The following is a 22,547-nucleotide window of genomic DNA, read 5'->3' as shown; positions in this document are numbered from 1 at the left end:
CTCAGTTCAGGAGAAAAATTTCAAAGAAATGCATTTATTAATTTAAGATGATCGGGAACTTGTGGAACACACCTATACTTCAGGAGAACTGTGCAGGCCAAAACAGGACATAATAAAAGAAAAGTGGGTTTAAGCAAATAACTTCCAGTGACACATCATTACAAAGGTGAAGCTTATAATGAAGCAGCACAAAGTATGTTGAGCGAGAAAGGAACAATGACAGACTGCTATTGCATCATGAAGCAGTTAATTCTGTTGTGGCAGCTGAATGGATAGTTGCAATGAATGAAGAATTGTGAAGCTTGGAAATTTGTCAAGCTACTATATAGTGTCATTTCAGTAAAGAACAGATAGGTATTTAAAAGGAAGCTTGTTTAGTTGCAAAGGGCTTTACACAAGTAGAACACATAGATTATTTTAAAATTTATGCTTCTCTGTCAGTTTTTTAAACAATTTGTCTATTGATAGCAGTCATATTGGCATATTGTTGTGAAGGGTGCATATCAGCATTGAAAATTAAATGAAAATGTCTATTTGCTCTAGCCAGAAGGCATCAAGAAGGGCCAAGGTAGCTGGGTTTGCAAGTTACACCAATCACTATATTGGGCTGATGCCGGAATGATCATTTAAATGATTTGCTAGAAAAACTGAGATTTATTTGAAATGCTACACTATGTGATCAAAAGTATCTGGACACCCCCCCCCCCCCCAAACATACGTATTTCATATTAGGTGCATTGTGCTGCCACCTGCTGCCAGGTACTCCATGTCAGCAACCTCAGTAGTCATTAGACATCGTGAGAGAGAAGACTGGGGTGCTCCGCGGAATTCACGGACTTCATACGTGGTCAGGTGACTGGGTATCACTTGTCATACATCTGTATGTGAGATTTCCACAGTTCCAGACATCTCTAGGTCCACTGTTTCTGATGTGATAGTGAAATGGAAACATCTGTTGACTGACACATCACTTGGTGTAAGGAGTGTAAACATTGGATGATTGAACATTGGAAAAATGTAGTGTGGAGTGACGAATCGTGGTACACAATGTGTCTGTCCAATGGCAGGGTGTGGGTATGGCAAATGCTCAGTGAACACCATCTGCCAGTGTGTGTAGTGCCAACAGTAAAATTCAGAGATTGCGGTGTTATGGTGTGGTTGTGTTTTTCATGGAGGGAGCATCCACCACTTGTTGTTTTGTGTGGTACCACAGCACAGGGCTACATTGATGATTTAAGCACCTTCTTGCTTAATTGTTGAGGAGCAATTCGAGGATGGCGATTGCATCATTCAACACGATTGAGCATCTGTTCATAATGCACAGCCTGAGGCAGAGTGGTTACATGACAACAACATCCCTGTAATGGACTGGCCTGCACAGAGTCCTGACCTCTTCCCTGTAGAACACCTTTGGGATGTTTTGGAACGCCGACTTTGTACCAGGCCTCACCGACTGACATCAGTACCTCTCCCCAGTGCAGCACTCCATGAAGAATGGGCTGCCATTCCCCAAGAAACCTTCCAGCACCTGATTGAACTTATTCCTGCGAGAGTGGAAGCTGTCGTCAAGGCTGAGGGTGGGCCAACACCATGTTGAATTCCAGCATTACCGATGGAGGGTGCCACGAACTTGTAAGTCATTTTCAGCAAAGTGTCTGAATACATTTGATCACAGTGTACAAATCATTAGCTCACATAGGTGACTCCAAGCTACAAAAATGCTGTACTTAAACAGTGAAATACAAGAAGAGTGGGAGATTGCAGGATGATTACAATCTTAACTGCAAACACCAGATCCTAGAATTAATTGAGCATCTTTGTTCAGCATCTGTGCCCCCCCCCCCCCCCCCCCTCCGTGTTCTTTCTCTGTGCTCAGGCCATCTCCGTACCAAAATTCATTAGTTTGCTGCGTTGAATCGTGTCGTGTGACACATATGAACCAATAAGAACATTTTCACAAATACTATAAAAGTTCAAAAGTCAGAGTACAAAACTTTTTCTAAGAGTAAATAAGTGTCTTTTAATTCGTGTAATATTCTTCAAATACCAAGTTTCATAGGAAATCTGTTCAGCAGTTAAGTCATGGAAACGTAATAGACAGAGTTACGTGTGCACTTATAACAGTAATATGTATAAAACTCTGTCTAGTAGGTTTTGAGACTGGTGGGTTCAAATACACACACACAATAGTTTTATAGTTCTATTATTAGTACAGATGTTTACAGTATCGTGTTATAGAGACACTCAATATAAAGGGAAAACACCAAGAGTAAATAAAAGTGGTCATATTGTACATAATTTTATTTTGTGTTGGAAAATTTATACTTTCTGCTAATTTCTGAAATGAAATGTTAGTTAATTTATATTTTATGTATAATTTTGATCATTTTCTTGTAACCTGTGTAATTTTAAAGTTATTGCTCGTACTACCGTTGTTTCTGGCATAAAATATACAGTTGTATTTATTATTGCTTCCTAGGTCTCATACTAGTGAGTGAACCATATTTCAATGAAGCTGGTTATGAGAAACAGAAAGGCTCACAGCAAGGAAAAGAAAATTCTCGAATGTACAATGAAATGGCTGTGCTAAAATTGGTTCAGGCAATGACAAAGCTGCTTCTGCAACCTCCTTCAGTTTTCAAAGAAGAAATCATCATGCATTTTAACAATAATGCCAGCAAGTATGTTCTGTACGATATATATCAGATTTAATTATAAGAGTGAAGTACACACAACTTAAGTACATAAAACGCATCAATAGTGTAAGGAAAAGGTAGATTTCTACTTACCACAAAGTAGACACTTAATTTGCAGACCGGCACAATTAAGACATTTACACATTAGCTTTTGGCCGCAGGCTTCATCAGAAAGAGAGAGAGAGAAACACACACTACTCATTTATACAAGCAAGCACACCTCACACACATGACCATCAACTCCAGCAGTTCAAACCAGAATGCAGCTGCCACATGAAATGGAAGCAGCAATCTGGAGGAGGGGCAGGGAAGGGGAAGGGATATCAGTGTATGGGTGGGGGGGGGGGGGGGTAGAGGAGTGCTGTCCGGCAGAATGTGGAGGGACTAGACGGCCAGCAGACATGGCATCAGGAGGCTGTGGGCAGGGAGGTGGGGAATTGAGGGAAAGGACAAGAGTGGGGAAAGATGGGCAGGTGCTGTGGCAGAGGGTGGCACAAAAAGAGGGTGGGAGACAAGAACAGGGAGGAGGTGATGGACGGGGCGTGGGGACAGTTCGTTAATGTAGGTTGAGGCCAGGGTAATTTCGGGGGCAGAGAATAAGTTTTAAGAATAACTCCTATCTGGGCAGTTCAGAAAAGCTTATGGAAAAGGGGGGGGGGGGGCAGGACCTGCAGGTGGCTTAGGTAGTGAAGCAGCCATCAAAATCTATCATATTATGTTCATTTGCATGTTGTGCCATAGTGTGGTCTGCTTTGCTCTTGGCCACAGTTTGGCAGTGGCCATTCGTCCTGGTGGATAGTTGATTGGTCGTCATATCAATATAAAAAGCTGTGCGGTGACTGTAGCAGAGCTGGTATATGACATTGCTGCTTTCACAGGTAGCCCAGTGTCTGATGGGGTAGGATAATCATGTGGCAGGACTGGAATAGGAAGTGCTGGGTGGACGGATTGGGCAGGTCTTGCACCTGAGTCTTCCACAGGGATATGGTCCTTGTGGCAAGGGGTTGGGATTGGGAGTCACATAGGGATGGACTATGATGTTGGAGAGGTTTGGTGGGCAGTAGAATACCACTTTAGTAGAAGTGGAAAGGATCTTGGGTAGGATGATAGGTAATCATAGCCCTGGCCCGAAGAATGTGATTCAGTTGTTGCAGTCTGCTGTGGTATTGGTTGATGAAGGGGTCACTCCTTTGTGGCTCATTGTTGGGGGTGGTGGGAGGGTAAAGGGCGCGGGAGAGCTATTTGCAGACTATATCTGGAAGATTGCGCTTGTCTCAGAAGGTCTTGGTGAGACCCCCAGCATACTGGGTTCAAAATGGTTCAAATGGCTCTGAGCACTATGGGACTTAATTTCTGAGGTCTAACTAACCTAAGGACATCACACACATCCATGCCCGTGGCAGGATTCAAACCTGTGACCGTAGCGGTTGCGCGGTTCCAGACAGTAGCACCTAGAACTGCTCGGCCACCCCGGCCGGCCCAGCATACTGGTCATAGGAATTCTTGTCACTGCAGATATACCATCCCTGGGTGTGCAGACTGCGTGGGAGGGATTTTTTGGCGTGAAAGGAATAACACCTGCCAAAATGCATTGCTTTATCTATCATCATGCCCTAAAATGAGTCATCCTACCCAATATCCTTCCCACTCCTCCTAAAATGTTCTGTAACCCACCCAACCTTGACAACATCCTAGTCCATCCCTGTGCCACTCCCTATTCCGACCCCTTGCCACTCTGTCCCAACCTCTTGCCACAGTATCATATCCCTATGGAAGAGACAGGTACAAGATTATCCAATCCACCCATCCAACACTTCCTATTCTAGTCCTACCACAGTCTTATTGTACCTTGTCAAAGGCTGGGCCACCCGTGAAAGCAGTCATGTCATATACCAGCTCTGTTGCACTCATTACACAGCTTTCTATATTGATATGACTAACAACCAGCTGGCCACCAGGATCAACTGCCAGTGCCAAACTATGGCCAAGAGCAGAGTGGAGTACTCCGAACATAAAGCTGAACATAACATGATTAATTCCAGTCGCTGCTTCACAACCCAGGCCATCTGGATTCTCCCGTCCACCACCAGCGTTTCTGAACTGCACAGATGGTAGTTATCCTTACAAAAGATTGTCCCAGCCTCAACCTGTCTTTAACTACTGTAGCAACACCCACCAGCCAATCAATTCTGCCCCATCTCTTTTGTCACCTCCTCCCAGTGCACATCTCACACTCATTGTGGGCTGCTCTCTGCCAACACACCCTCTGGTCTTCTCCCCTTGTCTGCAACTCTCATTTTCTGTACCCCATTCCCCACCTCCACCTCCCCTCCATCCCTCCCCCACAGCTTCCCGACACCACACCAGACAGCTTTGTCTTGCCACCATCTAATCCTTGCACGCACCACCAAGCAGTGCTCACTTCTCTTTCTGCACCCATACCCTGCTTTCTGTCTCCCTTCCACACCTCACTCCGGATTGCTACTTCTGTTGGACACACTCGTATTCTGGCCAGAGCTAGCGGTCATGTGTAAGTGATGTGTGCTATGTGCTTGCTTGTGTGAATGTGTTACCTTTCTGACAAAGCATTTGGCTGAAAGCTTGATGTTTAACCATCTTTTCATTGGCCTGTCTGCAACTCAGCCTGTCCTCTTCACAGTGAGTAGTTATCCATGCTTTTCATAATATTGTTGAAGTTCTGAGCTGGGCTGTCCATCATTTGGTTTTGCTTAACGGCTTTTGTGTAACGCAGTTTATAAGGTTTGTTAAAGCTGCAAAGCTCTGAACGTTCATGACATTTTCAGATTCATTTAGGACTATATAGTTTAGCGAATGTAATTCAATGCTGGAATTGAAGTAATTCAGTTCGTTATATAACTATTCGTAGTTCATAGTTATACTATTACCATTAGTCTGTTTTTTTAGCAAAGTTAACCTTTACCCTGATACGACCAAAGAAATAGATCCTAATATACTATTTTTGCAGGCTTTCACTAGTCGTTATTGTGAATTATGGTCAGATTGAATATGTTCTTCAGATTGTTTTTGTAAATATTGTGTCTACCAAATGTATAAAGTTTCCAAATAGAGAGTAGAGGTTATAGGTCCTTTTTATGTTGATTACAATAGTTTCAATCCTTATAAAAGCACTAGCGAATAATAAATAACAATAAAATAAAAAAATTGAGGCCAGACTTATCACTCCATTTACTTCTTGTAAGCAGAATGTGAGTAACTATAGCTGATTATCTCATTTCCTGAAGTTTTCTCTCTGCCTTTTAAGTAGGACCAGATACCCAACTTTTATGTGGTATATTTGTCCCAGTTAAACTGGGTCATTTATCCTATCTTTGTAGGTTTTAATTACAAAATGGCTCTGAGCACTATGGGACTCAACATCTGTGGTCATAAGTCCCCTAGAACTTAGAACTACTTAAACCTAACTAACCTAAGGACATCACACACATCCATGCCCGAGGCAGGATTCGAACCTGCGACCGTAGCAGTCGCGCGGTTCCTGACTGAGCGCCTAGAACTGCTAGACCACCGCGGCCGGCTTTTAATTACAAACAGTGTTCATACTTCGCATCACAATTCAAAAACTGGCTACATATGAATTACAGTTATTGACTGTGAAGAAAAGGATTTGTAAATTGTAAACTTTTAGCTGCTGACATTATAATTTTTATCGTTCATTATTAATAGTTCTTCGTAGTTGCTCCCTGTGCACCATTTGCACAGTTTAGTGGTCACCCTTAAGACTGCTCTTTGCTGGAAACTCCATGTGCATGACTTGAAGCTAAACAAAGTAAGTAAGTCTGTGAGGCAGTACTGAGCATATTTCCATGGAACTGCAGGTACATTGCACTGCTCTCAAATGTAGAAAGAAACTCATTATGGAATTCGCCCCAAAACATTCTTGTTAAGGTTCTCTTTTTTTTGTATAAGAGTCACAATGAAGTCATAGAAAGCAGGAGAAACAGTAATAATAAGACTCAATAGTCTATATCAGTTGCTCCCAAATTGATTTTGTTCCCGGCATCTTTAATGTATAAGAATTTTTCCTTGGCTCCCTAAGTCAAAAATTTGTCTGTCTAATGCAGTTGGAGTGGACAGTTGATGCAGCTGAGTTTCAAAATATAACAACAAATGAAACATAGATTTCAGCTTCAGAAACAATTTATTGAACATTTATCATTAATATGATTGATTGGATGGATGAGCTGCTTATTCACTACACAACGTCTCAAATCTCTGAATCAAAGTAGGAACAGTGGCCCTCACTGTCTGTTCCATTTTCATTTTTATACAATAGTTACTTTTTTATTTCAGCAACCCCTGTATGTTTTTCACAAATAGGATGTTGCAGATTGCAGATGGAATTAATGTTCATTGAGTAGTGGATATTTGTCTTTTATTGATATCCATAACTCATGAAGTTTTACACTGTATAATTTTTCTTGCATGTACTGTCACAGGAATAAAGTTTTCTTCTTTAAAAAATCAGATGGAGCTTTGGCTGTAAATGGTTCTCAAATACACACATATTTGTTGATATAATCGTTAGCTGTTTTTCCATCATTATAATTTCTTTCTGAAAGCTAAAATTATCTTCTAAAAGATAGCACATAAATACAACCAAAAAAATCAGTTTCCACAAACTGTCTCCTTCAAGAAGAGTGTACTTTTCCCCCTTATTGAAATGTGTGTATCAATACATTGCCACAAATGCCACCATGAGAGACAGTAGTACAAGAAAGTCATCTGTCTGATTCTCAGATCCTCGCATAATTTTCTTTGAAATACCATTCTTTCGTTGGCTGACTATTTGTGTCATTTCCTACACTCGTGACCCAAAACATTACAACCACCAGCTTAATAAAGTGTACTTTTGGAATGGAATACATCATCAATTTCATGTGGCATATATTCAGCTAGTCCTTGGTATGTTTCCAGAGGCATGTGGCACCAGATGTCTATGCACAGATCATCCGATTCCCCTAAATTATGGACCAATGGTTTGTGGGTGCAGTGCTAGTGCTAGATAGCAATCAAACGTATTCCGTAGGGTTCAGTTCAGACACAGTTTGTGGCCACATGAGTCCACTCTCATACTCCTAAAACCACTGTATCATGAATGTGGCCTTGTGACACAGACAATTGTCTTGCTAGAAGATGCCACCATTGTCACAGGAAATATAAAGTATGAATGAAGGCAAGTCATATGCAATAATTTTCACTTAGTCCACAGTCGTCATGTTGCCTCCGATCACTACCATACGTCCCAAGGAAGTGTATGTGAATGTCCCTCATAGTTAATACTGCTCCCACCATCCTGCCTCCATTATGCTCAATGACGGCATATCCGATGTTGACCATTTATTTGGTGTACCAAGAAACATTATTCACCCAGCCAGGTCCAGTTTTGATATCTTGTGCCTGGTGTAGTTGTAATTGGTGATGTCATTGGATCAACACGGGAACATGAAAGGGTCCACTTCTGTGGAGTCCCCTACTCGACAATATGTGCTTAACGTTGTGATCCAAAACACTTGTGCTCGACCCATCACTCTGTCGTCAGACCACTCGCTATCCTGCTTTACTGTGTGGAAAAGCCTCACTCATCCAGATTCTCTGATAAGGCAAGCATATTAAACATTATCACCTACTTGCAGTTTCACCATCCTTCAGTCGTTTTCCTTTGATAGGGCATGCGTGTCAAACATTATTGCTTACTTGTGGTTTCACCATCCTTTAGCATTTTCCATAGATGCTCACAACAGCAACGTGTGAACAGCGGCAAGCCCATAACAGTGTACCCTTTGTTAAAGTCACTTATGTCAGTGGATTTCTCTATTTGTATCCATGTTGTCACTAGAATGATTACGCATTCGAGACAAATGATATCCTTTGTGATATACTCCCACTACTGAGTCACATATCCACAAGGCCATCAGGCTGGTATTCAGTTTTGCAGTGGGCAGTGGTCATAATGTTTTGGCTCATCATTGTCTGCAGAGGACTTGCATGATGCAAATGCTATCATTGAATGGTTCAGTGTGTGGCTGCTGAATCCATAGCTTTATTTCATTAGTATTCTCCCAGTTTCCACATTCTGTGAAAAATATGAACACAGGAAGTACTCATATTCACCACCTGAGCACTGGAAGCATGCCATAGTCCACCCAAGCAGCACTACATGTACTGATCACATCTGTTGTTGATGGGCTTCTTGTTTAAATATTTCATCCTTCCAAAATGTTCAGTTACATTGTGTAGAGTGTTATTTAAGACAGTTTTGCAGATTATTTGGCTTAATTTCTCAGCATGATCTGAAGTTTCACTGAGTTGCACTGTAAAATCTTTGAAGTGTTAAAAACATTGGGAAGTGACGAACTGATATAGTGAAAATTGTACAAGCATGAGAAATGACAATTTTGGCAGTTTCAGGCCTGAAATCATATATAATTATTTTGAAGGATAGAAGGAAACATTACAGTTAATACTGTTTAAAAATAATGTACATTAATGGAGAACTACATTTTTCTTGTTGAATTAGGCCATTTCAAGATTCACAAGTAACTCCTTTTCTAATTGTCTTCACAGTGCAACCACAGAGAAAAGTGAGCCAGCTCTGTAACAGAATAAATACATTAGATATACTTTATAATGCCAGTATCATTACTGTTTGTAATACTATCACGAAACAATTGTCAATAAAGAATTTTTTTGAAGAGGCTATACATTTCTTGGGGCCCATTAACCCTCATACACGTCATACTACACCATTCCCCCAAGTGCTGTGGACGTATATGAACGTGCCACTTGAGTTTTCCTACAGTGCTGTGGACATCCATATGCATCCTGAGTTGCCAGCATCTCACAATTGCAGATGAGTTACTACCATATTTCAGTGAATAAAAAAAGTTGTCATACAACACCTCATTGCATGTGATCATTTGCAAAAAACCAAGGACATGAATGGGTACATTACACTTGATGATCTGTTGTCTATAAAACCCAATAACTCAAGAACCAAATGAGATGTCATTCTGCTCTCAATTTTAAATAAAATTTGGATATCCTCTGTACATTTCGTTTTCTGCAAGGTGTTTTTTACCTAGGTAAACTCTTTAGAATTACATGCAACGTTTTACTTAATTTGATGTAGCACATGAAGTATGACGGATAATGAAAAGACATTCAGTTCTTTATAGAGTGAAGATATCAGACTGTGAGATGTACAAAAGATGAATTTTTTTACTTTATGGTTTTCAAAAAAATCAGTTAAGTTTTTTTGTGTTGGCCAGAATACTGTCTCTCAGCACAGGCACCTGCTTTTGGCGAGCAGTACCCCCATAACAAAAGCCATCCTCTGCAGGGAATGCAGAGAGCAAATCTGCCGCAGTGAAAGGGTTAAGTTTCTGCAGGATTTACGTTAACTGTTTCTGAGGTTTTAAGTATCACTTGCAATGAAACCAGCTCAGATGACATGTCGCGGCTAGTAACATTAATCTCCCAAGCATGCTGATTTAATTTTTGCAAAGGAATTCCTATCTTCAAGATCCTGTGAAAGCAAGTAATGCAGCACTTGGATCCAGCATGGCATTGTTGCTGGAGGTTCTCCTCAAAGTGCTACAGAACATTTGAAGAATTAAATGAAATGAAAGCCCGACGACAATAAGTGCTGAATGCACAGTACTACAGAACACGCAATCTATTGAACTGCTTTGCAAGTCTTCACAGAGCATGTCGTGTTTCTGTAACACCTTGCAGCGGACACTTCCAACATTGCTCCGCATTACACAATAACAGACTTTGTGAAGTGACTTGTTGTGTTGGCATCTGTTTAAATTTGGCATGTCTGCAACAGCGTTTTGACCCGTTTTGTGTACTGTGGGGGATCAGCTCCATCGTTTGTTAATTTATTTGGTTAAATCTCTCAGTTGCTGCCTATGCTATTTCTTTGAATTCAAGTCACATCTGGTCTCTACCTACATTGTTAATGTGGAAGGAGAGGAAATTGTCTCTCAGGAAGGCATCAAGTGATTTTTATCTGCTTTTTTGGAGGATGTGAGGGTTGCAACATTGAATCTCACTATGACAAACCTGTGTTCGATAATCCCTGTATCCAATTTGATGCTTGTTATTAACTCAGGATTATTTGTTGCTAAGAGGTCAAGTGTGTTTTCACAACTGTTTACTATGTGCATGGGCTCATGAACTAACTGCTCAAAATAATTTTCAGAGAATGTGTTTAGCACAATTTCAGAATTAAACGTGTATTTTTGCCAACATATCGAAGGTAAATTAAAATCACCAATTATAATTGTGTAAGTCGGGTACGTGTTTGAAATCAAAGTCGAGTTTTAGTAGAACCTTTCAGCAATTGTATCATCTGAATTGGGAGGTCGGTAAAAGGATCCAGTTATTATTTTATTCTGGTTGCCAAGCATGACCTCTGCCCATACTAACTCACAGGAACTATCTACTTCACTAACTCACAGGAACTATCTACTTCACCAACTCACAGGAACTATCTACTTCACCAACTCACGGGAACTATCTACTTCACCAACTCACGGGAACTATCTACTTCACCAACTCACGGGAACTATCTACTTCACCAACTCACGGGAACTATCTACTTCACCAACTCACGGGAACTATCTACTTCACCAACTCACGGGAACTATCTACTTCACCAACTCACGGGAACTATCTACTTCACCAACTCACGGGAACTATCAACTTCACCAACTCACGGGAACTATCTACTTCACCAACTCACGGGAACTATCTACTTCACCAACTCACGGGAACTATCTACTTCACCAACTCACGGGAACTATCTACTTCACCAACTCACGGGAACTATCTACTTCACCAACTCACGGGAACTATCTACTTCACCAACTCATGGGAACTATCTACTTCAATTTTGCAACAAGATAAACTATTTTAACAGTAACAAACATGCCACTGCTAACTGTGTTTAGTCTATCCTTTTGGAACACCGTTACCCCAAGCTGAACTCTGAGACTGATAGTATTGGTAGGTAAAGGCACTCTCAAAAACTCCCCCCTCCCCAACCCCTCCCCCTCACCCAACCACCCGAAACATGAAACATCTGTATATCTATACTGCTATTTAGACAAGTCCTTGTTTACCTTTGTTACCAAAAGTCTTCAAAAGATCTTGACTCGTTTACATTGTATTTTTACATGATACTATGATAAACATTTGGATGGACATAGGCTACATATTTTTTTGAATATCTTTTGGTATATAAATACATACATACATACATTCTACATAAAGGGGAAATGTTGGTAACAAAAATCTGAGAAATTTGTTGATCAGTCTGCTTCATATTTTTACATGATACTCTCATAAATGTTTGGACGGACATAGTTGTATATCGTAAATGATGTTACCAAAAATCTCAAAGTTCTTGATTGATTTACTTCAAATTTTTACACAATATTCCACTAATTTTTGCATGTTACTGTAATAAACATTCGGGCGAATGCAGACTATACATTTTTTAAAACAATTTCCAGTTTTTCTTTTAAATCGAACTGCAAAAAAGAAAATGCATTGCCATGAAAATGTGCGGTTTTATTTTCTTTGTCACAGTTATTTTTAAGTGTGATAGCAGAGCATTTAAATCATTAGACAAATTGTTCTCCCATATAAGTTTTTTCTGCATATAATTTTAAACAAAAATTGTATACACAACAATGAGCAGAAAATGGGATAGTTGTATTTGTGGCTTATTGGCTTATGATTAGAATAGTACTATGAAATCTCAATCATCTGAAACTTCATCATCCTACCTGTTAACAGACTAAAATTGTGTGAAATAGGTCTTTGAAGCTGCTGTCCTTAAGAAACAAGTAGCAGGAGAGGTGTCTCATATTCATTATACCAATGATCCCAACAGATTTACCTGTTTATTTTAAGTGACCTTAATTCTCAGTCAAGGTTTCATTGGTAGTTACAATAAACAAGGCTCTAGGTCAGCGAGAGGGGGAATGAGGAGTGGAGGGTGATGGACAAAGAGAGGAATAGGAGGAGGAGATGGACATAGAGGGCGAAGGAGGAGGAGATCAGGACCTATATCCAATTCCCATACATGTTTATCAATTATGAAGCATTGCTGGGTTTGCTAGTGGATAATTTTTATGAAATCTACAGTGGATCATTTTTCTGCTGTGGCTTGTGGCTTCTTACACTTTTCAAGTCTACTTGCAACCTTCTATAATGTTAGCAAAGTATTATTTGTTATTCACAAGAACCTTTTTGTTCTTTTGATTCATCTAAGTTCCTGGTAGTGCAGTTGCAAAATTTACTGACAAAGCCTGAAAGCCTGGCTTCTAAGTGGTATTTTTACTTATTGGAAGAATGCGCTATGCTGCCAAAACTGTAATTTCACTTCACATTTGTTGATTTAAAGCCAAGATCCAAATAACTATTATCATAATTACTATAATATTTTTGCTTTCTGAAAAGTGATGTGTCTTCCTTATTTTCAGTTCTGTGTTTGTTATTCAACTTTGGTAAAAAAAGTCCATTTTTAGAGGAATCAGAACAAAAATTTATTACATTAATTACCATGATTACGTAGCGAGCCATGAAAGTGGTGATGAGAAGTGAATGTTAGCTCTACCCTTGGCTCAAGACAGTAAACAAACACTGTAATCATTGTGACATTTCCACAAATCCTACCATACGAACAATTTCATAGCAAAATAATGAATATCAAACCAGTGCCCTTCCCTGACATGGTTTATGTGGCAACACTGCACTTTATTTACACACCTGTCAGCACACTCCTTCACATTAATCAATGAACATGTGGCTGCATATTCACTACAATATTGTTGGACCTCAAAGGGTGGCATGCCAAAGACATACCCAGTGCATTATTGGCAGAGAACAGTGTTTGCGTAGCACTCGACATCATATCTACAATTCACACGTTACATGGTTCAGCTAGTAAGCCACTTCATAGCTGAAGCTAGACAAAGGATTGCAGCCAGTGTTCCCTTTGCACATGTATTCATTATTACACTGTTCAGAATTGCATGGGATATACTTTGCAATGGATCATGGACACAAGTCAGACGATTTCTGTTTGCTCTCTCTATATCAATTACAGATGCAGAAAGTGTCTGATTTTGAATTATTTTTTTGGTTGTTCTGTAGCAGAGCTGCAGCACTGTGCCACATAGATTGGGAACCACTTCGCTACATTAAACATGTATACTTTTGTGGTCTAAATAAATTGTAAGGAGGTAGACCTTGGAATTGGACATTCATAAACTAAATAAATAAAAATAAGCAAAGAAAAAAAAAACATATATTTAATTTGCGTGGGAGAACACTGGCTAATGAGAAATGAAATTTTCTAACATGCTTTACCATTGTTCTATATTTTTCATTAATTGTGCAGAATTACATGAAATTTCAAATTAATGTATTCTTGTAATGACAGTATTGTGAAAAGGTTAGATTGCTCCCATCACATAGATAGACGTTGAGTTGCAGACAGACACAACGAAAAGATTGTTACACGCTGAGCTTTTGACCAAAGTCTTCTTCAGAAAGGAAACAAACACACACACACACACACACACACACACACAGAGAGAGAGAGAGAGAGAGAGAGAGAGAGAGGTGTATGCGATAACTGTCAGTGGTTAGTCCAACCAGTATGCAGCTGCATCACACAGAAGCAACAATCCAGAGTGGGTCGGGGAAGGGGGAGAGATAACAGGGCACAGGTGGAGGAAGAGAAGAAAGCACTACTAGGCGGTGCGTGCAGGGACTAGATGGTGGCATGACGAAGCTGTCAGGTACAGTGTTGGGAGGCTAAGGGGGAAGGAGGGACGGGAGGGGCAGACTGAAGTAGGTGGTTGTGGGAGAATGTATGGGACAGGTTTTGCATCTAGTCAGGGATATGAGCAGTGAGACAAAGGATTGGGAGTAGACATGGAGTATTGATGAACAAGGACAAGTGTAAGTTCATTGTGTGATAGAATACCACTATGGGAGGGTATGACGAGTTGTAGTCGAAATCCTGGAGGAGAATGTGATACAGTTGCTCCAGTCGTGGGTGGTTCCGAGTTATGAGGGGAGTACTCTTTTGTACCGTGACATTGGAAATGTGGGAAGTTATTGGTGACTAGAAACAAGACATGTCTGTACAAGGTTGGGAGGGTAATTTTGCTTTGTGAAGGCCTCAGTGAGGCCCATGGTATATGTGGAGAGGGACTGCTCATCACTGCAGACGTGACAGCCACAGGTGGCCAGGCTGTGTGGAAGAGCCTTCTTGCTTCTTGGTGCGGAATGAGAGGAGCTGTAAAAATGGAAGTGTTGCTAGTGGTTTGTGGGTTTGATGTGGTCGGGGATACTGATGTAGCCATCGTTGAGGTGAAGACCGACATGAAGGAAGGTGGCTTGTTGGGTTGAGGAGAACCAAGTGGAACGAATAGGGGATAAGTTGCCAAGGTTCTGGAAAAATGTGGATACAGTATCCTCGCCCTCAGTCCAGGTCACAGTGAATTTGAACTAGGTGAAGGGTTTGCTGTTCTGTGTGGTTAGGAAGAATTCCTGTTGATGGCCCATGAATAGGTTGGCATAGGATGGTGCCCTGCTCCCACCCCAGCACTACACACTTTCTATTTGACCAATGCACCCAGTAGTCTTTTTTCCCCCCTCCTCTACTAACCTCCTACTATCCCACCCCTTTTACACTCCAGTCTCCTCCTTACCCCCCCCCCCCTCCTCCCCATCTACAGATTGTTTCTCCCATCAGGCATAGTTGCAGCATGCAGTCCAGCCTCAGCGACCTCAGACAGTGGTCGTCTTGCGTCCGTGCGTGTTGTGGATTTTCGTTTACTTTTTGTGATAATCTTTGCGGTTCTTTTGGGTTATTATAGAAGTATGTAGTATTAATTATTACAAGAGTTTACCATCAGAATATTAGTAAAAAATGAACTCAAATTAAATTTTGCTCGAGGACTGCTGATCAAACATTGATTTTGCACAGTATATTTGTGTGAATATTTTGGCCTGCTGCTATAACAATCCAAGACTTATCACATCTTTTAGATAACAAAAAACTGTATATTGTCATACTAAAAAATTAAAGAAAGGTAACACACCACACTACACCACATCTGATCACACATTAAATAATAGACTAGCTTTTGCATTGTTGGTAATATAAAATAACTTTTGTAATGTAAAGTTTAACTCTGTCTTTTTTTGTAGATTGCTGAGGCGGTTGGAATCATGGCTGGACATCTCAGAGCGATACAATTCATCGCATCCCCTGTCACCTACGACACCAACTACGTTCCGTCAGCTGCATGAGACAGGTTAGTTCATCATGAATTTTGAGATTACTGTACTTTAGCATGAATATTTACATTGGTTTCATTCATAAGACCTTCCTTACCTCACTCTCTTCTCTTATATTTATGTCAAAACTAGTTAATTCTTCTTCTTTTAAAATCCATTTTATAGTTTTTTAATCAGTGTTCCTTGTTTTTGAGTTGCAGTAAATCAATCCAGATATTTTTCTGTCTGTAGTATCATATAAAAGCTCCAAGTGTGTGTGTGTGTGTGTGTGTGTGTGTGTGTGTGTGTGTCTGTCCTTATAGCACTAAAAAAAGTGTGGTCACCCAGTAGCTAGTAACATCTCTCTCCTTTTACGTGTTTCTGTGTGCCACACATCAGTATGCTGCAGATGAGTGGCTACTGTTCCTAATTGTGTTTACAGTTTTTTTGTGCATTTCTGAAGCTGCTTCTAGACACTTCTATGCCAAGAGTGCATAGTGATACAACTGGTTTCATATATTGTTCGCTGATTGTGCCACCTTTCCTGTCAGGTTACCAAAAAACAAGTAGTTCATTTGCTTTTTCACATCTTGTAAATAGGGCACAAACATGCTTCTTTGTACCACTCTTGTCAAAAATAGGATTAGTTTCCCTTTCATAATGACATTCATTTGTAAATCAGCAAGATTGTAAAGTATACTAAAGCAACATTTTCAGACAGAATTTGTTTCACACAGTTCCCCATGCCTCTGTAGGTACTGATAAAAGTATTTGACAATCAAAGACCTAACATTTCATCTCATTCCTTTTCTTTTGAATATGTGTTGTTAGTGAACAGAGTCAGCTATAATTTGGTGGTACTTACCTATTCATTCACGTTTAAGTGTTAATTTTCATTAAAGAGGCTTTGTTGGAACTCTGCACTGTTATTTGTCTTGGTTATGCAGGGAGACCATTTGACAAAATATGATGCAAAATGCTAGGCTGAAACCAGCTGGCTTTGTGCATTTCAGCTCCGCTTCTTGTAAACATAATCAGGCAGCATTGAAGCTGCATGGTGATGACTGAACTTTGCTTTTTATTTTCCAGCATTTTTTGCAACAAGATTCAGCTGCCATTCTTTTATACTTTGTATGCACTACTCCTTAATAAAGTTCCTGTAAAATTTACTGAAAGTTTCTTTTGTTCTTTTCAACAAATTGATACTTTTACTCCAGGTTAGCTCCTGTCATTGTACACATACTTTCTGTATATATTTGACTGCCATTAAAACTGTGTTTGGTTGCTGTTACTTGGTGTCCATAAGCGTTACCTTATTTACAACTGGATATCCTCTTGTATAGGATTTGTATTAGCTATTACTCATTTGCAAACCGTTTTCCTATTTTATCCAGTTCCACTCTCATTCCACCTAGTTTTATTGTAGTTCATTTCAGCAAGAGAAGGTTGTATGCACTTTAAAAATAAAATGTGTTTTCCCTTCTTTGGAAAGGTCATGTTTGACAGGGAAGCGTGACAAATCTTGACTTTTTGTGAGGGGGGGGGGGGAAATGTTGGGGAGAGGGATGCAGTTAAAGAACTATGGTTTTAGCAGGTTCATTAAAGAGCTGTCAACTTAAAGATAGAGAGACTTTTTAACTGCAGATTAAATACACTTGTGGATCTGTAATGTTTCATTTTCCTATACATGTGTAAGAATAGAGCTTGCTCTATGGATACACAGTGAAAAACGGGAACTGCTCTGAACCACTATTATTATTAAATATGTGAGCTCTGTCTCAGCTGAAATCATTTTCATTTCAAAGATGTTACATATGAGTGGGCTATAACAACTGTGTTGTCATTTTCTTAAAGGTTTTCGTATATTCTGTTCTTCTTTCCTACGTTTACACTGATTAGCAAAAGCTTAACAACCACATGCTTCCTAGTATGTTGGTCCACATTTGAAATGCAATACAGCAGGGATAACGCAAGACATGGGTCCACCGGGGGCTGAACCGCACAATAACCCTGAAAGAGTTGTTCGGTGTGGAGCGGCGGAGGGGTGAAGTGGACTGTGGTAGTCGTCATGGGGTTGTGGACCACTGCGGCTGCGGTGGGGACTGAGCCTCTCCGTCGTTTCTAGGCCCCCGGTTAACATATAATACAACGCAATAAAATACAAATCCTAGCAAGAAATAAAATATTGTAAATAAAGAGCTTCAGCCCCATATTTGATTGTCACATGTGGTTAGATGTTATAACTATATGTAATGTGAATTTATCATTATTGTAATGTAAATTATTTATGTAAGTTGCAAGTGCTATATCAGTGTAAGTGTAAATAATTGTCTAATGCTCTCTCTTTCTGCTTTACAGAATTAACAAATGACTTGAAAGTCCCGCTACCTGATTTTCCTCTGATTCCTGCCTCGAAAGGATTCTGTCTCACACTACGCAAAACTTTGGTCACATTCCGTGAGGTTCTTGCATCGGTGGGTGTCCTGACGCCTGCCAGTTAGTACATGCTTCATCCACATTGCCTACATTTAGCAACAAGTTGCCTCAGCGCTCACTATAGGCACTCTGCGGTAGGCCATGCTGCCATCCCTCCCAAATATTTATTTATTCTTTCTGCCCAGTCACTGGCACTACCGTATAATGAAGAATGGACACGGACTTACTGTTGTTTTGTTGGTGATTATAGTATTGGTGACGTATTGAAACAATCTTTTACCTTCATCTTTATTTAAGAGTAACTCCAGTGTCAAAAAACTTAACTGCAGCATAGGAATTTCCTTAAAAGCAAACTACACATCTTCTACATCGTATGTTTGGAGAAAAGACTATAAACATGTAGAATTTGCTAGTATTTTTTGTTCATACTTTAATTGTAAAATTTAGATCGGTCATAATAAATAAAAATCAGTAAAGAGAATATTGTACAGTACATCCACTCCTTAGGTATGAGCAGTCACTTTTTCACACAACTGTGATGCAACGAAATGCTGTGCTACTACTGTTGCTGCTCTTTGTAAGTTTTGACATCATGTCAGTATGAGTATAGGCATTGCTCCTGACCTTTGTTTCTTCTGTTAATAAATTTTCTGTTAACTCAGGGAGTTCTGATAATTTTGTCTGGCTCTTGTGATCGTGTGTAATGTAAGGACATTGAAAAGTGGTGCTGAAAAATATATCATCATGTAGATAAATATTTAAAAATGAACTGTTGTATATTTAATGTATGTATATCTGCTGTGTAATTGTCAATATGTGAAGTACCACAGTGAAGGGAATTCCTATCCCAAGACAGTCAAGATTATCAGTTAACTGTGTTTGGTTGTTTTTACTCTGATTTTGTGTAACAAAACACAGCATTTTTCAGTGTGTAATGTGAAGAAACTGTTATTTATAAGACTCTTTGAAAAGGCATTTTTATGGAACAGAACTGGTTCTTGCTCTGCATGCAATTGCTCCGTTGTAAATTACATACACATATATATTTTTTCCTGATACTATAATAAGAAATATCTGGTATATTGTTGAAGTGTAAAATGCAAGCACAAAAATAAAATTAAGTTTGGTTCGTTGATTTGGTGCATTGTTTATATCAGTGTTCTGTCAATCACTCCTTGCAAGGTTGTGTTTAAATTGAGTAACTGGCCCATTTAAAAGTCCCAATAACAATTTCATAACTAGTAGAACATTTTTTTGTGTAAGTTCCAATTGTTTTTGTGCATTTTTGCATGCAGAAACTAGTTTCAAGATTTCAGTTTTTTGTAATTGTCCCATTTATTGTACATTAACATAAAGCAAGGATCATTTGGCATATACAGAACACATTAGTCCTACTGGCGGTCTTGGGTAAAGCGCAACCTTACATACACTGTCAAGCCAATACAAGGGCTGGATAAACAGTAATAAAACTATTATTTTTCTTGGAAATAACTGTATTGACAGAAGTACTTCCAGTACACACCTTCAATATAATTGTCCCCATAATTTATGACCTTTTGCCAAATGTCTGGAAGGCGTTGTATACCATCTGGATGTCAGTGTCTGTTGATGTCTTGCGTCGACCATCCTATGGCATGGATAATTTCATCTGTGGTGTTACCGGATCCCTCGCAGTTGTTCTTTCACTTTGGAAATCTTAATCACAGTGAATCATGTAGGGTGAGTATGGTGGATGTTCCGCACTCTCCCATTGCCAGTGGCACAAAATGTCCTGGACAGCAGCAGCTGTGTGGCATCATGCATTGTCATGCAGAATGATGGGGTGCTGTTCCAAGAAATATTGTTGTTTTCACCTGAGCGCTGGACAAAGGTGGTGTTGCAGGAACATGCAGTAGTAGGCAGCATCTACCATCACACTTGGTGGTATCGCATGATGCAACATTACCACATCATTGTCATACGCCACAGTGAACATCACCTTCACAGCACTTGGTGTACTGCGCACTTTCTGTGGACAAGGAGAACTGGGTGCCTCCACTCATTGTATTGGCGTTTCAAGTTTGGTTCATATGAGCACACCCAGTGATGGCAATAGTGATGATGCATCAAAGAAAGCTGTTACCTTCCATTGGGTACCAGCCCAACAACTCCTGTGTGATAGCAAAGCTGTCCCCATTGTTGTACCTCAGATATTTCATGGATTATCCAATGTGCTGCAATTTTTCAGTATCCCAGAATGTGGAGCACAGTTTTGTGGCATACTCTGACTTCTGCTGCTAACTCGTGCAGAGTCCAGTGGCGATCAACGTCCTACAAGGAAGCTAGGCATTAAACTTTATTGCCCTGTGCGAGGGTGATCCTTCACGGCATCTCTGCCTAGTCTGAATGCTTTTAACACATCGTGCGCCTACGCTGTATGGCAATGCTGCATCACCACATGCTTCACGCAGTCCCTGAAAACATTCTTGCATACTCCAGCCTCTTGTCGCTTCAGTCTTGAGGCAAGAACTTTGCTCTAGCTTTGCAAATACGATGGTAGGGCGGCTGCACTGTTGCTAAGATGTTCAGTGGTCTACACACTGCAGTAGATCGGGAAGTACTGTCCCTGCTCACTGTAAAAACTCGTCTCGGAGGCCTTTGTTGTACCAACACAGGTGGCAGCTCACTAACTCACCACTTTGATGTTACAGCAGTTTTACCACTACTTTGTATCCAGCCCTTGTATAAAATCTGCATTTCTGCCAGTTGATTTCCCTCATTCCCAGTGAGCAGACCAATGTCTATGAAGAAGCCATACTGGAGAACTGCAAATTATAAAATTTGCCTTTTGCCAGATGGTGTTCAGAAAGATAGATTAGGCAAAATTGGTGGTGGAGTGTTTGTGTCTGTCAGTAGTGGTTTATCTTGTAGTGAAGTCAAAGTAGATACTCCGTGCGAATTGGTATGGGTGGAGGTTATACTTAACAGCTGAACTAAGTTAATAATTGGCTCCTTCTACTGACCCACAGACTCCGATGATATAGTTCCTGAGCAGTTCAGAGAAAATTTGAGTCTCGTAACAAATAAATACCCCACTCATACGGTTATAGTTGGTGGGGACTTCAACCTTCCCTCGATATGTTGGCAAAAATACTTGTTCAAAACCGGTGGTAGGCAGAAAACATCTTCCGAGATTGTCCTAAATGCCTTCTCAGAAAATTATTTCGAGCAGTTAGTCCACGAACCCACGCGAATTGTAAATGGTTGCGAAAACACACTTGACCTCTTAGCCACAAACAATCCAGAGCTAATAGAGAGCATCATGACTGATACAGGGATTAGTGATCACAAGGTCGTTGTAGCTAGGCTAAATACCGTTTCTTCCAAATCCACCAGAAACAAACGCAAAATAATTTTATTGAAAAAAGCGGATAAAGTGTCACTAGAAGCCTTCCCAAGAGACAATCTCCATTCCTTCCGAACTAACTATGCAAATGTAGACGAGATGTGGTTCAAATTCAAAGATATAGTAGCAACAGCAATTGAGAAATTCATACCTCATAAATTGGTAAGAGATGGAACTGATCCCCCATGGTGCACAAAACAGGTCCGAATGCTGTTGCACAGGCAGCGGAAGAAGCATGCGAAGTTCAGAAGAACGAGAAATCCCGAAGACTGGCTAAAATTTACAGACGCGCGAAATTTGGCACGGACTTCAATGCGAGATGCCTTTAATAGGTTCCACAACAAAACATTGTCTCAAAATTTGGTAGAAAATCCAAAGAAATTCTGGTCATATGTAAAGTACACAAGCGGCAAGACGCAGTCAATACCTTCGCTGCGCAGTGCCGATGGTACTGTTACCGACGACTGTGCTGCTAAAGCAGAGTTATTGAATGCAGTTTTCCGAAATTCCTTCACCAGGGAAGACGAATGGAATATTCCAGAATTTGAAACACGAACAGCTGCTAGCATGAGTTTCTTAGAAGTAGATACCTTAGGGGCTGCGAAGCAACTCAAATCGCTTGATACGGGCAAGTCTTCAGGTCCAGATTGTATACCGATTAGGTTCCTTCCAGATTACGC

General features: G+C 40.2%; 1 protein-coding gene across 7 annotated transcripts in view; it reads left to right on the top strand.

Moving 5' to 3' along the window:
* LOC126236857 ((E3-independent) E2 ubiquitin-conjugating enzyme UBE2O-like) overlaps positions 1–19,617 on the top strand; it is a 195,294-nt gene extending 175,677 nt beyond the window's left edge. For all 7 annotated transcript variants that reach the window (XM_049946472.1, XM_049946471.1, XM_049946474.1 and 4 more), the window contains 3 exons: positions 2,480–2,681; positions 15,978–16,084; positions 18,405–19,617. In XM_049946472.1, coding sequence (XP_049802429.1) covers positions 2,480–2,681; positions 15,978–16,084; positions 18,405–18,547 — 452 coding nt within the window. In that variant the 3' untranslated portion in view covers positions 18,548–19,617. The remainder of the gene's footprint in view (positions 1–2,479; positions 2,682–15,977; positions 16,085–18,404) is intronic.
* The last annotated feature ends 2,930 nt before the right edge of the window (positions 19,618–22,547 follow it).

This window comes from Schistocerca nitens, chromosome 2, assembly GCF_023898315.1.
Source record: "Schistocerca nitens isolate TAMUIC-IGC-003100 chromosome 2, iqSchNite1.1, whole genome shotgun sequence".
Lineage (NCBI taxonomy): Eukaryota > Metazoa > Arthropoda > Insecta > Orthoptera > Acrididae > Schistocerca > Schistocerca nitens.
This window is presented reverse-complemented; position numbering and strand designations above follow the sequence as displayed.